Below are 16865 nucleotides of genomic sequence, written 5' to 3' on the forward strand. Positions count from 1 at the left end.
ATATAAGTTGGTATAGCCACTACGGAAAACAGAATGGAGATTTCTAATAAAATTAAAATTACCATATGACCCAGAAATCCACTTGGGTACATATCCGAAGGAAATGAAAACAGGGTATCAAAGAGATATCTGCACGCCCATGTTTATTACAGCATTATTCATAATAGCCAATACATGGATACAATGTAAGTGCCCATCAGTGGATAAATCAATAAAGGAAATGTGAGATCTGTATCTACATCTACACCTATATCTATCTATAGACAAGAAGATACAGGCATAGATATATAATTAAGCTATTAAAAAAAAGGGACTTCTGTCATTTGCAACAACAAATGATGCACCTTCAAGGCATCATGCTAAGTGAAATAGGTCAGACAGAGAAATACACACTGTACAACTTCACTTTATAAGTAGACTCTAGAAAAATCAAACTCATAGAAAGAGTAGAATGGTGGCTGGGTTGCCTGAGAGGTGGGAAATAGGGAGGTATTGGTCAAAGGGTATTTGTAAGATAAATAATTTCCAGGAATGTAAGTGCAGCATGGTAACTGTAGTTTAAGTTGCTAGGAGAGTAAAGAACTCTAATGTTCTCACCATCATCACCCTTACAACAAAATGGTAATTATGTGAGGTAAACTATGTGTTAACTAACCTTGTTCTGGTAAACATTTTTTTTAAATTTAAATTTATTTATTTTAATTAGAGGCTAATTACTTTACAATATTGTATTGGTTTTGCCATACATCAACATGAATCCACCATGGGTGTACACGTGTTCCCAATCCTGAACCCCCCACCCACATCCCTCCCCATACCATCCCTCTGGGTCATCCCAGTGCACTAGCCCCAAGCTTCCTGTATCCTGCATTGAACCTGGACTGGCGATTCATTTCTTATATAATATTATACATGTTTCAATGCCATTCTCCCAAATCATCCCACCCTTGCCCTCTCCCACAGAGTCCAAAAGACTGTTCTATATATCTGTGTCTCTTTTGCTGTCTCGCATACAGGGTTATCATTATCATCTTTCTAAATTCTATATATATGCGTTAGTATACTGTATTGGTGTTTTTCTTTCTGGCTTACTTCACTCTGTATAACAGGCTCCAGTTTCATCCACCTCATTAGAACTGATTCAAATGTATTCTTTTTAATGGCTGAGTAATATTCCATTGTGTATATGTACCACAGCTTTCTTATCCATTCATCTGCTGATGGACATCTAGGTTGCTTCCATGTCCTGGCTATTATAAACAGTGCTGCGATGAACACTGGGGTACACGTGTCTCTTTCAACTCTGGTTTCCTTGGTGTGTATGCCCAGCAGTGGGATTGCTGGGTCGTATGGCAGTTCTATTTCCAGTTTTTTAAGGAATCTCCACACTGTTCTCCATAGTGGCTGTACTAGTTTGCGTTCCCACCAACAGTGTAAGAGGGTTCCCTTTTCTCCACATCCTCTCCAGCATTTATTGCTTGTAGACTTTTGGATCGCAGTCATTCTGACTGGCATGAAATGATACCTCATTGTGGTTTTGATTTGCATTTCTTTGATAATGAGTGATGTTGAGCATCTTTTCATGTTTGTTAGCCATCTGTATGTCTTCTTTGGAGAAATGTCTATTTAGTTCTGTGGCCCATTTTTTGATTGGGGCATTTATTTTTCTCATTTTGAGAAATAGGCATGTATCAAATCATCATGTTATATACCTTAAAGTTACACAATGTTATATTCAATTATACCTCAGTAAACTGGGGGTCTAACAGAATGTGGTCCACTGGAGAAGGGAATGGCAAACCACTTCAGTATTCTTGCTTTGAGAACCCCATGAATAGTATGAAAAGGCAAAATGATAGGATACTCAAAGAGGAACTCCCCAGGTCGGTAGATGCCCAATATGCTACTGGAGATCAGTGGAGAAATAACTCCAGAAAGAATGAAGGGATGGGGCCAAAGCAAAAACAATACCCAGCTGTGGATGTGACTGGTGATAGAAGCAAGGTCCGATGCTGTAAAGAGCAATATTGCATACGAATCTGGAATGTCAGGTCCATGAATCAAGGCAAATTGGAAGTGGTCAAACAGAAGATGTCAAGAATGAACGTCGACATTCTAGGAATCAGTGAACTAAAATGGACTGGAATGGGTGAATTTAACTCAGATGACCATTATATCTACTACTGTGGGCAGGAATCCCTTAGAAGAAATGGAGTAGCCATCATGGTCAACAAAAGAGTCCGAAACGCAGCACTTGGATGCAATCTCAAAAACAACAGAATGATCTCTGTTCATTTCCAAGGCAAACCATTCATATCACAGTAATCCAAGTCTATGCCCCAACCAGTAATGCTGAAGAAGCTGAAGTTGAACGGTTCTATGAAGACCTACAAACCTTTTAGAACTAACACCCAAAAAAGATGTCCTTTTCATTCTAGGGGACTGGAATGCAAAAGTAGGAAGTCAAGAAACACCTGGAGTAACAGGCAAATTTGGCCTTGGAATATGGAATGAAGCAGGGCCAAGACTAATAGAGTTTTGCCAAGAGAATGCACTGGTCATAGCAAGCACCCTCTTCCAACAACACAAGAGAAGACTCTACACATGGACATTACCAGATGGTCAACACCAAAATCAGATTGATTATATTCTTTGCAGCCAAAAATGGAGAAGCTCTATACAGTCAGCAAAAACAAGACCAGGAGCTGACTGTGGCTCAGATCATGAACTCCTTATTGCCAAATTCAGACTTAAATCGAAGGAAGTAGGGAAAACCACTAGACCATTCAGGTATGACCTAAATCAAATCCCTTATGACTATACAGTGGAAGTGAGAAATAGATTTAAGGGCCTAGATCTGATAGAGTGCCTGATGAACTATGGACGGAGGTTCGTGACATTGTACAGGAGACAGGGATCAAGACCATCCCCATGGAAAAGAAATGCAAAAAAGCAAAATGGCTGTCTGGGGAGGCCTTACAAATAGCTGTGAAAAGAAGAGAAGTGAAAAGCAAAGGAGCAAAGGAAAGATATAAGCATCTGAATGCAGAGTTCCAAAGAATAGCAAGGAGAGATAAGAAAGCCTGCCTCAGCGATCAATGCAAAGAAATAGAGGAAAACAACAGAATGGGAAAGACTAGAGATCTCTTCAAGAAAATTAGAGATACCAAGGGAACATTTCATGCAAAGATGGGCTCGAAAAAGGACAGAAATGGTATGGACCTAACAGAAGCAGAAGATATTAAGAAGAGGTGGCAAGAATACACAGAAGAACTGTACAAGGGAGGTTCACGACCAAGATAATCACGATGATGTGATCACTCACCTAGAGCCAGACATCCTGGAATGTGATGTCAAGTGGGCCTTAGAAAGCATCACTACTAACAAAGCTAGTGGAGGTGATGGAATTCCAGTTGAACTATTTCAAATCCTGAAAGATGATGCTGTGAAAGTGCTGCACTCAATATGCCAGCAAATTTGGAAAACTCAGCAGTGGCCACAGGACTGGAAAAGGTCAGTTTTCATTCCAATCCCAAAGAAAGGCAATGCCACAGAATGCTCAAAATACTGCACAATTGCACTCATTTCACACACTAGTAAAGTATTGCTCAAAATTCTCCCAGCCAGGATTCAGCGATATGTGAACCGTGAACTTCCAGATGTTCAAGTTGGTTTTAGAAAAGGTAGAGGAACGAGAGATCAAATTGCCAACATCTGCTGGATCATCAAAAAAGAAAGAGAGTTCCAGAAAAACATCTATTTCTACTTTATTCCCTATGCCAAAGCCTTTGACTGTGTGCATCACAATAAACGGTGGACAATTCTGAAAGAGATGGGAATACCAGACCACCTGACCTGCCTCTTGAGAAACCTATATGCAGGTCAGGAAGCAACAGTTAGAACTGGACATGGAACAACAAACTGGTTCCAAATAGGAAAAGGAGTATGTCAAGGCCATATACTGTCACCCTGCTTATTTAACTTCTATGCAGAGTACATCATGAGAAACGCTGGGCTGGAAGAAGCCAAAGCTGGAATCAAGATTGCCGGGAGAAATATCAGTAACCTCAGATATGCAGATGACACCACCCTTATGGCAGAAAGTGAAGAGGAACTAAAAAGCCTCTTGATGAAAGTGAAAGAGGAGAGTGAAAAAGTTGGCTTAAAACTCAACATTCAGAAAACGAAGATCATGGCATCTGGTCCCATCACTTCATGGGAAATAGATGGGGAAACAGTGTTAGACTTTATTTGTGGGGGCTCCAAAAGCACTGCAGATGGTGATTTCAGCCATGAAATTAAAAGACGCTTACTCCTTGGAAGGAAAGTTATGACCAACCTAGATAGCAAATTCAAAAGCAGAGACATTACTTTGTCAACAAAGGTCCATCTAGTCAAGGCTATGGTTTCCCCAATGGTCATGTATGGATGTGAAAGTTGGACTGTGAAGAAAGCTGAGTGCTGAAGAATTGATGCTTTTAAACTGTGGTGTTGGAGAAGACTCTTGAGAGTCCCTTGGATTTCAAGGAGATCCAACCAGTCCATTCTAAAGGAGATCAGTCCTGGGTGTTCATCGGAAGGACTGATGCTAAAGTTGAAACTCCAATACTTTGGCCACTTCATGCAAAGAGTTGACTCATTGGAAAAGACTCTGATGCTGGGAGTGACTGGGGGCAGGAGCAGAAGGGGACGACAGAGAATGAGATGGCTGGATAGCATCACCGACTCGATGGACATGAGTTTGGGTGAACTCCGGGAATTGGTGATGGACAGGGAGGCCTGGTATGCTGCAATTCATGGGGTTGCAAAGAGTTGGACATGACTGAGTGACTGAACTGAACTGAAACTGAGAGAAAAATAGGTAGCTGGCATGCCCCAATTTAAAGATTTATTATAAATCTAGAGTAATCAAGAAACACAGTACTTACATAAAAATAGAAAAGTAGATCCATCAAACAGAGAGAAAATACAGAAATATACATAAAATGATCAACCAATTGTTGATAAAGTTATAAAGACAATTAAAAGGAGAAATTACAGTCTGTTTAATAAATAGTACTAGAAAATGTGCATATATGTGTAGAAGGAAAAAATTAACTTCAATCCATGCCTCACACTATGTATAAATTCAACTCCAAAAAATTTGTAGACAGAAATAGAAAAACTAATTTTTTTAAGTTTTAGTTTCTTAATATAGTATATTACATTCATTGGCATTGCTAGTCTTCAGAGAAGGGCAAATCAAAACCACAGTGAGAAAGCATTCACACCACTAGAAGGACCACAATAATAAGGATAATAAAAATTTTTGACAAAAATGTAAAGAAATTGGAAATCTCATGCGTTGCTGGTAGGAACACAAAATGATACAGTCACTTAAAAAAACTGATAGTTTCCAAAAATGTTTAAAAGTAGAGTCATCATATCACCCAGCAATTCCACTCCTACGTACGCATCTTAGAGAAATGAAAATTTATCTTCACATAAAAACTTGTACATGAATTTCAAAACAATAAGAGAAGAAACAATTCTTTTGGCTCTCAACTGATTATTGGATAAATAAAACCACAAAACTTCTAGGAAAAAAACAGCAGACAACAGGACCAGAAGTAAAGCGAGGCAAATGAGGGACTTGGGTACAAAACTCAAGATGTCCTCACTCTCAGGGATTTGTACAACTTTGAGAGATACTCCTTAAATTTTATACCCTAGACCAATTATCTCCTCTGTCTGGTGCAGACTTTGAGAGAATGCTTAGTGAGTGTGGAGTAGGCAATGATTTCTTAGAAATGGCACCAAAAATAAGATCCTAAACATTTTTAACATGGTAAACTGAGCTTCATTAAAATTACAAACTTCTGCTCTTCAGAAGATTCCATTAAGAGAATGAAAAACAAGTCACAGACCGGGAAAAAAAATTATCCAGAATATAGAGAAAAACTTTCAACACTCAATCAAAAATCTCAGATAAAAATCAGCAGAAGATACTTGACCAAAGGATGGGGAAAATATGAAAAAGTCCCAGGCTCCTCTATCCATGGAATTTTCCAGGCAAGAACACTGGAGTGGGTTGCCATTACTTACTCCAGGGGATTGATGCTTTCAAACTGTGATGCTGGAGAAGACTCTTGAGAGTCCCTTGGAAAGCAAGGAGTTCAAACCAGTCAATACTAAAGGAAATCTACCCTGAATATACATTGGAAGGACTGATACTGAAGCTGAAACGCCAATACTTTGACCACCTGAGGCGAAGAGTTGACTCATTGGAAAAGACCCTGATGCTGGAAAAGATTGAGGGCAGGAGGAGAAGGGGGCGACAGAGGACGAAATGGTTGGATAGCATCACCAACTTGATGGACATGAGTTTGAGCAAACTCCGGGAGACAGTGAAGGACAGGGAAGCCTGGCATGCTGCAGTTCATGGGGTCACAAAGAGTTGGACATGACTTAGTGACTGAACAACAACTCCAGGGGATCTTCCTGATCCAGGGATCAAACCTGCGTCTCTGGCATCCCCTGCATTGGCGGGCAGATTCTTTACCACTAGACCACGTGGGAAGCTCCAACATTATTGTTTTAGGTAACTGTGAATCAAATATGGCACATTCATAATAATAATGGAATATTATTTGACATTAAAAAAGAATGAAGTTCTGATACATGCTGTGACATGGCTGAATCTTGAAAATATTATGAAAGAAGTCAGTCACAAAAGGTTACATAACTGTGTGATTCCATTTATATGAAATGTTCAGAATAGTCAAGCCTGTAAAGATAGAAAGTAGTTTGGTGGCTGCCTATACTTGGGGGATAGGGAAGATAGAGCATGACTGCTAATTAGTATGTGGTTACTTTGGGGGTGATAAAAATATTATTAAATTAGATTACAACAATGGTTGCACAACTCTGTGAATACCTAACAATACTGTACACTCTAAAATATAGATTGGAAATTGTGAATACATTGGAAATATCTGAATAAAGGTTTTAAGAATAACCAGACTTCTACTCAGAGCAAGATCACATAGCCCCCTTTCTCCCAAACTCCTCCCTACCAAGTACAACTCTAAGCTCTGGAAATATCTTCAGAGAAAACCAAAGGAGAATCTAAAACATAGAAGAGGAAGGTTTAGGACCCTAGGACAAGAGAAACAGCACAGTACAAAGACATCTTATTAACTAGCGTATGTGTGTGTGTGTGTTCACTTGCTCAGTTGTGTCAGACTCTTTGCAACCCCATGGACTGTAGCCTGCCAGGCTCCTTTGTTCATGGGATTCTCCAGGCAAGAATACTGGAGTATGTTGCCATTCCCTTCTCCAGGGAATCTTCCTGACCCAGGGCAGGCAGATTCTTTACACTGAGCCACCTGGGAAGCCCTGATTAACTCTTACGAAACAGAAAAAGGTGACCTAGGTCTGCCATTTCCTGAACACAAGCTCAGTTGTAGAAAGAGAAGGTGGCCTAAATATGCTCATCCTTTTTCTGGATGAAATGAAAGGCCCACCCATAACAGTGAGCCAGGCAGCACTACAAATCAATAACAGAAAGATGGCAGGAAAACAAAAAACAAAAAGTAAATTAACCTTTAGGAAATTTTAACAATATATTGAACTAAATGAAAATACAACACCTCAAAACTCGTGATACACTGTTAAAGCACTGAATATTTACATTAGAAAAGAGAAAATCAATAATCTAAGTTCCTACCTAAAGACTAGAAAAAGAAGAGGAAAATAAACAATAATAAAGCAGAAAAGAGGATGTATTTGGAATGAGTTAAGTTGAAAGAGACTGCTGTTTAAGGGGAATGATGTAGAAAATGGAATATGAATGGGAGGAGAATTAGAGACAGACATAACCTGGGATGTGCAAGACGATTGCTCAGTGGCCTGAGGGCCCAGTTGGGGCTGGAAATTCTATTAGATGAACCAATATTTGGAGGGTTACTACCTTTCTCTCATGGTGGTCATTATGAGATTGGAGAAATCAGATGCTTAAAGGGACCCAAGATTGAGAGTAAATAGTGCAGATGTGGTATTTCCAGGACAAGGGGATGAAGATACAGTCAGTTCTGAATTAATATGCCCTGAGATCCTGCCTGGATAAGGAAAGAAGGGAAGAGAAAAGAAAATTCTTGGGTTACTGGGCATCTCAAGAAGCCCAAATAGCAGATGATGTGGGATCCAGCTATTGTTATGAGATTTGAGTCATAACGGGATACTAGAGTTGAGTCTTTTGGAAGTGAAATCATGCCCAGTGATGCCAAGTGGCTGCAGGATGGTGAAATGCTAAGAAATTAAAGGGTGAAAGGCCAAGTTGTGTGGGATGGGCCTTCCGTGTAGATATTGAGGTCACCTAGAATGAGGACAGGACTTGAAGTGTCAAGGAAGCCTGTTGAGTTGGCCCTTTAAGTATGGGGAAGAGTGAGAATGATACCCATATCTACTCACCACTCTCAGTCCCAACTCCTTGGTTGGTAGTCAGCACTAGGGAGGACTGTAGGGGAAGCAATTAGATCAGTAAAAAACCTGGCGTCAGGGAAGGCCAGGAAGTGAAGGGAAGGTTTTGAATCAATCTACTCAACTGCTCACTATCTGGTTCATTTGTTGATCTTCAAGTTGAGTGGGAAAAGCACAGGTAAACTCTTCCAAGGACACGTGGTACTATTTTGGCCCTGTGAAGTCCTGGAAGGGATGAGCTCTGTATTTTCTGCTGGCTTTAGTATCTGTGAGTCCTTGATATAACTGCTAGGGTCTGCCTGAGATGTCACAGTTATTGTCCAACGGCTTGTCTGAAGAAAGGATCTATAAGGAAGGAACCTGAAGCTTGCTTGTTAAAAGTGCAAAAATACAAACCAAGAAAACTGAGTGCAGACATCTCAGTGCATCTTTGTATCAGAGGAAGAATCCTAAAATTTTAGAATAAGCCAGTCTAGTCAAGCTATGGTTTGTCCAGTAGTCATGTATGGATATGAGAGTTGGACTACAAATAAAGCTGAGCCCCGAAGAATTGATGCTTTTGAACTGTGGTGTTGGAGAAGTCTCTTGAAAGTCCCTTGGACTGAAAGGAGATCCAGCTGGTCCATCCTAAAGGAAATCGGTCCTGAATATTCACTGGAAGGACTGATGCTGAAGGTGACACTCCAATACTTTGGCCACCTAATGCAAAGAACTGACAACTCGTTTGAAAAGACCCTGATGCTGGAAAAGATTGAGGGCAGGAGGAAAAGGGAACAACAGAGGATGAGATGGTTGGATGACATCACCAACTCAATGGACATGAGTGTGAATAAGTTCTGGAAGTTGGTGATGGACAGGGAAGCCTGGCATGCTGCAATCCATGGGGTCGCAGAGTCGGACATGACTGAGCAACTGAACTGAACTAAACTGAATATAATCCAGTGGTTAAATTTTGAAGACCAGTTGTTTTCCACTAACCAGATGTGTAGTTTGGGCGGGTTATTTGACCTCTCTGTATCTCATTTTCCTCAAGAAGAAAAATGAGAATAACAGTAACATGTATCTAATAGAGTTGCTGGGAATATTTTTTTAAATGATGCATGTAAAGCTTTAAATATATTTCAAAGAACTCAATATGTGTGAACTTTCATTATGTTATTATAAAACGATCTTTATTATAGGAAGGACCCAATATTACATTTATGCTGTCAGTAAAACTCTACGGAAGGAAATATCCTAAAGCAAAGTGTTCAAAAATAAATAATACACACCGTTCTTATTTCTGGAACCCTGTCCTTGACATGGGAAGTTTCCAAACATGTCATGAACTCAGGATTTCAAGAAAGTGTGGCCGTTCCATCAGTCAAACAGAAGCATGTTCTCTTGCCCTTGGGAATCATATGTCTCCAGGTGTTTCTAGGTTTGCATTTTTGACAATCCAGGGGGAATTTCTTAGTTGAGAACATGAGTGATCTCTCCCTTTGTTCCCCTTTTTTCCCCACCTTTTAGAGTGCCTCCTCTTAAGTTTTATTCTTTCCCCATACTTCTTTATCCCTTCTTCCATTTTAGTCTCCTTCATCACACACCACATCCTTTTATTCTTTCTCACATCTTATTCCACTTCTCTGCATCACTTCTATTCTTCACTACCCCTCTTCTTCATTCTTCATCACCCTACTTTATTTCACCTCACCTCTTTATTCCACTTCTTTCCATGCCCTTATTTCATATCACCCCTTCCCCTTTATTCCCCAACACTTTCCTTTATCCCACCTCTCCCTTGTTTATTCCACCTCGCCCCTTTTATTCAATTTCTCTCCATCCTTTTATCCCATATCACCACTTCCTCTCCACTCCTCATCACCTGCTCTCCTTTATCCCACATCAACTCCCTGTATCCCACTTGCCTCTTTATTCCACCTCACCACTTTTATTCTGCTTTACCCCCTTTATTCCACCTCACCCTCTTTATTCAGTTTCTCTCCATCCCTTCATCCCATGTCACCCCCTGCCCTCTATCCCTTATCACCTGCTCTCCTTTATCCCACCTCACCCCCTTTATTCTATTTCTCTCCATCCCTTTATCCCATACCACCCTTCCCCTCTATTCCTCATGACCTGCTCTCCTTTACACCATATCATCCCCCTGTATCCAACTTTCCCCTTTATTCCACCTCACCCCTTCTATTGCACCTCACCCCCTTTATTCAATTTTTCTCCATCCCTTTATCCCATGTCGCCACTTCCTCTCATCACCTGCTCTCCTTTATCCCACATCACCTCCCTGTATCCCACTTGCCTCTTTATTCCACCTCACCACTTTTATTCCACTTTACCCCCTTTATTCCCCCTCTTTACTCAGTTTCTCTCCATCCTTTTATCCCTTGTCACCCCCTCCCTCTATTCCTTATCACCTGCTCTTCTTTATCCTACATCACCCCTCTGTACCCCACCTCACCCCTTTATTCCACTTCCCCCACTTTATTCCATCTCACCCCCTCTATTGCACCTCATTCCCTTTATTCCATTTCTCTCCATCCCTTTATCCCATGTCACCCCTCTCCCCGACTCATCACCTGCTCTCCTTTATGCCATATCACCCCCCTGTAACCCACCTCCCCCTTTTATTCCTTCAACCCCCCTTTATTGCACCTCACCCCCTTTATTCCGTTTCTTTCCATCCCTTTATCCCATGTCACCCCTCCCCTCTACTCATCACCTGCTCTCCTTTATGCCATATCACCCCCCTGTAACCCACCTCCCCCTTTTATTCCTTCAACCCATTATTGCATCTCACCCCCTTTATTCAGTTTCTCCTCCCCTTTATCCCATGTCACCCTCTCCCCTTTACTTACCACCTGCTCTCCTTTATGCCATATCACCCCCCCCGTATCCCACCTCCTCCCTTTATTCCACATCACTCCCCTTTATTGCACCTCATCCCCTTTATTCAATTTCACTCGGTCTCATTATCCCATCTCACCCCCTCCCCTCTACTCCTCATCACCCACTCTTCTTATCCCACCCCCCATATGCCACCTCATCCCCTTTATTATACCTCACCCCCTTTATTCCATTTTTCTCCATCCCTTTATCCCATGTCACCCCTCCCCTCTACTCATCACCTGCTCTCCTTTATGCCATATCACCCCTGTATCCCATCTCCCCCCTTTATTGCACCTCACCCCCTTTATTCCGTTTCTTTCCATCCCTTTATCCCATGTCACCCCTCCCCTCTACTCATCACCTGCTCTCCTTTATGCCATATCACCCCCCTGTAACCCACCTCCCCCTTTTATTCCTTCAACCCATTATTGCATCTCACCCCCTTTATTCAGTTTCTCCTTCCCTTTATCCCATGTCACCCCTCCCCTCTACTCATCACCTGCTCTCCTTTATGCCATATCACCCCCCTGTAACCCACCTCCCCCTTTTATTCCTTCAACCCATTATTGCATCTCACCCCCTTTATTCAGTTTCTCCTTCCCTTTATCCCATGTCACCCTCTCCCCTTTACTTACCACCTGCTCTCCTTTATGCCATATCACCCCCCCTGTATCCCACCTCCTCCCTTTATTCCACATCACTCCCCTTTATTGCACCTCATCCCCTTTATTCAATTTCACTCGGTCTCATTATCCCATCTCACCCCCTCCCCTCTACTCCTCATCACCCACTCTTCTTATCCCACCCCCCATATGCCACCTCATCCCCCCTTTATTATACCTCAACCCCTTTATTCCATTTTTCTCCATCCCCTTATTCCACATCACCCCTTCCCCTTTATTCCACTGACTTAATCCCTTTATCCCATGTCACCCCTCCCCTTATTTCACATCACCCTCTTCTCTTTTGTTCCTCTTCCCCACCTCGCTTTCCCCTTCAGCTCCAGCCAGAGCTTCCCAACTCACCAAGAAAATTTCACAAGAAGACAAAAAACAAACAAGTAAGCCATGAATATGCTGCTGCTACAATACAGATTTTTATTAAGGATTAAATGCCAGAGAAGTTTTAACTATCACAAATCTTCGAGCTCTGTGGTTGTTACCCATTGTGTGAACAATTTCTATCCCTCAATACAGTACATTCTTCATTCTATGGACCTTAGCCATTGTTACCCCTCAATAACAGCTATAATTTTTTGGATGTCATATGTAACCCATATCTGTGTGTTACTGGAGCATGTCCTGCAAATTTGTACTGTCCCGCATAGAGGATGTACAGAGACAATAATTTAGAACTTTTGTTATCAGGTGAGTTTTACTACTTGGAACTATGTGTTCATACCTAACTAGCTATTTTGCTGATAACAGGATATGCCTGCCAGCTCTCTGTAAAATGGATCTAGGAAATAAAGTCAAATTTTTCCTCTAACTTTTGACTCCAGAAAAGCTTGTTGGGTTTCTCAGTATTTGGGGAGTGTCTGTTTGAAGAACCACTGGCCTAAATAATTTGGAAAATTTATCCTGAGGCAGTGGAGTGACTGCAGGGACACGGCTATGAGTTGGTGTGACACGATCTAGCATTAATTGTTAGTTAGCTGTCAGGAGGTTGACCTAACATCCTAGCATGCCTCTTGAGGGCCTTTCCAATTGAGCTCTTAGGAGGAGGGCAGGAAAGTCAGGAAAAGCATGCAATCTCCTTTGGGGGAGGGAAAGCACCTCAAGATTTGTGAGCTTCTCTGGGACGGGTATTTTACCACAAATGCCACATCAATTAAAGGGACAGCTGTAGTAAGGGGAAAGCCAGGATCAGGGGCAAAAGAGAGAGGCAAGGTAGCACCAGGGTGACTGAGCTGACACAGAAACATCTCTGCTTTTACCAGCATAAGGAACCAAACATCCCCAAGAAAGGGGCTGGCAGTGTGTTTGGAATTCTCAGCCTGACCCGAGCATCAGGTAGAACTCCTTCTTACCCTCAGACCTTTACCTTCAAGACTGCTTAATGTTTCCTGTGACATCCCAGGTCTACCCCCACCCTTTCCCCTGTCCGGCACCATAGGGAAGGAAAAACATCTAAGGAAAGAAGTAGCCGATGCCAGTTTTGGCCTCCTTCTCCCGGGGCACACGGAGCAATGGGCGGTCTTGCTCCAGAATGAGGGGGTTACCCGCTCCTTCCTCATCGTCATGGGAACGGGCAGTGCCGGGAGGCACAGCTGGCTCCTCAGAGGAACCTGGAAAATAGTAACAATGTTAACTCATGTTTCTAGACTTCATACTTTGCACAGCACCCAAGAGACTAAGTCCTAATTTTGAGTTTCAAATACAGTATGAAGCAAGAAGTTAGGGCAGAAATGATTATCCCCATTTAACATGTAAGAAAACTGAAGCTTAACAGTAGAACATATATCTCTATATCTAGGCCCACTGTGGAAGCTGGCTGTGGGGGACGGAGGGTAAGAGGGCAAGGCTGTGTTAGAGAAAAGAGTCAGACAGATACCCCATGCTCAGAGCAAATGGGAAATACCACCAGGGAAGCAGGGAAGCGGGCGGCCTCCTAACAGCCACCACCACCGTACAGCCAGCCTGACTAATTTTACTAAGCAAATGAGTAACAAAGCCGGAGCCGGAAGCTTACAGAACTTCATGGAGAGGCGAAAGCAGGCGTTGTTCTTCAGTGACTCCAAGAAGGACATGTAGTCCATGACTTGGCCAGGCTGAGACTGGTTCTTAAAGAAGGTGTTATCTACAAGAAATGTAACATCTGCATCTTCTTGGCGGAACCAGACGGTCTTTGGATGCTGAGCTTCTTTTGAGTCAACAGTATTAGGCACTGGGACTGTTTCCTCATTCATGATTTCTTCAAGATTGACAGCTAGGTCTGGTTGAGGGTCTGGAATTGTACTGAGAATGGAGACATCTTCAAGCTCTGCAGTCACATTAACTTCATCTTCTTCAAAAGTGTTACCTAAGTCTTTCTGAGAAACTGGAATTTCGTTGCAAATTTGAGTGTCCTTGGGCTCTGGAACCATACTGAGAACCGAGTCTCCTTCAAGATCATGATTTTCTTCGGAGTCTTGGATTTCATGGACATCAGTGGCTTCTTCGCGTCCAGAGATTTCTTCAACATCTGAGGTTTCTTCATGGTTCAGTACTCCACTTTCATCTGAGGATTCTTCCTGGCTTTGAATTTCATCAGCATCAAAGACATCTTCGGGGCTTGTTACCACATGGAGAGTGGGGACCTCTTCAGGACTGGAGTATTCTTCAGAGCCTGCAATTCCACTGATTTCTGGAATTTCTTCAGTAGCTGAGGTTTCTTCCTCATTTGGGACTCCATCAAGAGCTGGAACCTCTTCAAGATTGGGGTCTTCTTCAGAGTCTGAGAGTCCATTGATCTCTGGGGCTTCTTCATGATTTGGGATTTCATGCCCACCAGGGGCTTCTTCAGGGCTTGGGACATGACCACCAGAGGCTTCTTCAGGGCTTGGGACCACATGAATACCTGGGACTTCATCATAATCAAAGTCTTCATCAGAGTCTGAAATCCCGTTGATTTCTGGGGCTTCTTGGTGGTCTGGAACTTCTTCAGCATTTGAGGCTTCATCATTTGGGATTTCATCCAGGGCTAGAACATCTTCAGGATTGGGGTCTTCTCCAAAATCTGGGTCTTCGTCATTATCGGAGTCATTGGCATGGTCTGGAATTTCATCAGTGTCAGGGGCTTCTTCATTGTCTGGAATTTCATCAGGATCTGAGGCTTCTTCAATGTTTGGGACAACATCAGGATCTGGAACTTCTGCGAGGTTGGGGTTTTGGTAATCTTCAAAATCTTCATCAAGGTCGTGGTTTGGGTTTTCTCCAGGGTTTGGGTTTACTCCAACGTTTGGGACTTCTTGCACATCTGGAACTACACCAGGGTCCGGAACAAAATTAAAATATGGTATTTCATCAAAGTCTGCAATTTCCATGAAGCCTGGAATTTCATCATCCGCATCTAGAATGTCCTCAAGGAGAGGAAGACCATCAAAATTCAGGGCATTGTCATCATCATTATCATCGTCATCATCATCATCATCATCTTCTTCATCAAGCTCTGGAATGCCTTCGAGATGCGGGCCTTGAATCTCAAGGTCATTTGGAATCTCAAGACCTTGAAGTTCACCAAAGGCTAATCCTTGATTGAGATATTCAAATACTAGTTCTTCATTGACTGACATATCGTCCTCAGAGGACTCATCTTCTTCAAGGGGCTCAACTTCAACAAGGACCTGGCCTTGAGGAAGGGCCTGACCTTCACCAAGGGACTCACCTGCAGCAAAGGCCTGACCTTCAGCAAGGGTCTGACCGCCAGCAGGGAACTGACCTTCATCAAAGGGCTTGCTTTGACCAAGGATAGCAGCCCGGGCTTCAGCAGAGGTTTCCACTGGGTCAGAAAGTAAAGCATCCTCTTCCATTTTTATCCGTTCGCTCCTGAAGGGGAATGAATTTGAAAAAGCAAGTCAGTTGATATACTTGGGTTGACTAACATAAAGGCGACCTGGGGTCAGAAGCCCCCATAGGAGATCCTACTTCAGGCTAAGCATGAACAAACCCAGAAAACACTCACTGGATCTTCCTCAAATTCCTGCGTCTGATAAAATCAAGGGCTTCAGGGCTGGATTTCCACACACGCTTAGCAACCTGCTTCTGAATATGGGGAGGCACCTGAGAGCAAAATTAAGAAGGTTAGCTGTTATTACACAACATTTTAAAAATCTATACTCCTCTCTATCAGGTACCCAGAACTGAAGGCACCATGCACAGCTAATGTAGGAAGGGCTTTTAGACTGGGAGATTTGTGGCTGCCTGCTTCAGCTATCTCTCAGGGATGCATATAGAACTCTTCCTCGTCTTGGGAACAGGAGAGAGAGAGCTGTGAAATGAGTGTGTCCAAAGCTTCCACCTACCTGGAAGAGGACATCCCAGTTATCAATCATGGCACGGACCACACTGACAGAGGCAACATAGTGGTCAATCCCCAGTCTGGTTTTCCTGGACTCCCTCTTGGCAGATGCCCCCTTCTTCAGGAGAGCAGATCCAAACACCAAAGCCAAATTGGTGGACGTCATACGATTGCCTGAAACCTAGGTAAAAGGAAAGCAGGAAGTGATCAACTCAGAAGCAGTAATGGAAATTACACAAATAGGTCACTTTTGTTCTTGTTATCCTCTCCCTCTGTCTCTCTCTCTCTTTCTCATATATTCCCACACATGTCCCCTGCTATGAACTTCACTACCCTTTCCCAGAGCTTTTTACCAACTGTCCATCAATGCCAATGGAGTCCTCGCAGTTCTCAGCGACCTTATGCAGGACCTTCAGCAGACGTTCTAGGGTGTCACTGTGGCAAGGTGGCATCAGGTAAACCAGCAATTGCAGGGCAGAAAGCTGATCCTGTGGCTTCAGCGCTAGAGGGAGGAAATCAGG

General features: G+C 42.7%; 1 protein-coding gene across 7 annotated transcripts in view; it reads right to left on the bottom strand.

Moving 5' to 3' along the window:
- Positions 1-12418: 12418 nt before the first annotated feature.
- The window catches only part of ARHGAP36 (Rho GTPase activating protein 36), a 31573-nt gene continuing 27126 nt past the window's right edge, over positions 12419-16865 (bottom strand). For 5 of the 7 annotated variants that reach the window (XM_027534055.1, XM_027534052.1, XM_027534053.1 and 2 more), the window contains 5 exons: positions 16698-16846; positions 16349-16525; positions 16009-16106; positions 15766-15872; positions 12419-13633 (listed from right to left, as the gene is read on the bottom strand). In XM_027534055.1, coding sequence (XP_027389856.1) covers positions 13476-13633; positions 15766-15872; positions 16009-16106; positions 16349-16525; positions 16698-16846 — 689 coding nt within the window. In that variant the 3' untranslated portion in view covers positions 12419-13475. Of the gene's footprint in view, positions 13634-14037; positions 15873-16008; positions 16107-16348; positions 16526-16697; positions 16847-16865 lie in introns of all 7 variants that reach the window. The other 2 variants (XM_027534050.1, XM_027534051.1) reach the window with 2 other exon arrangements.

This window comes from Bos indicus x Bos taurus, chromosome X (genome assembly GCF_003369695.1).
Source record: "Bos indicus x Bos taurus breed Angus x Brahman F1 hybrid chromosome X, Bos_hybrid_MaternalHap_v2.0, whole genome shotgun sequence".
Classification (NCBI taxonomy): Eukaryota; Metazoa; Chordata; class Mammalia; order Artiodactyla; family Bovidae; genus Bos; species Bos indicus x Bos taurus.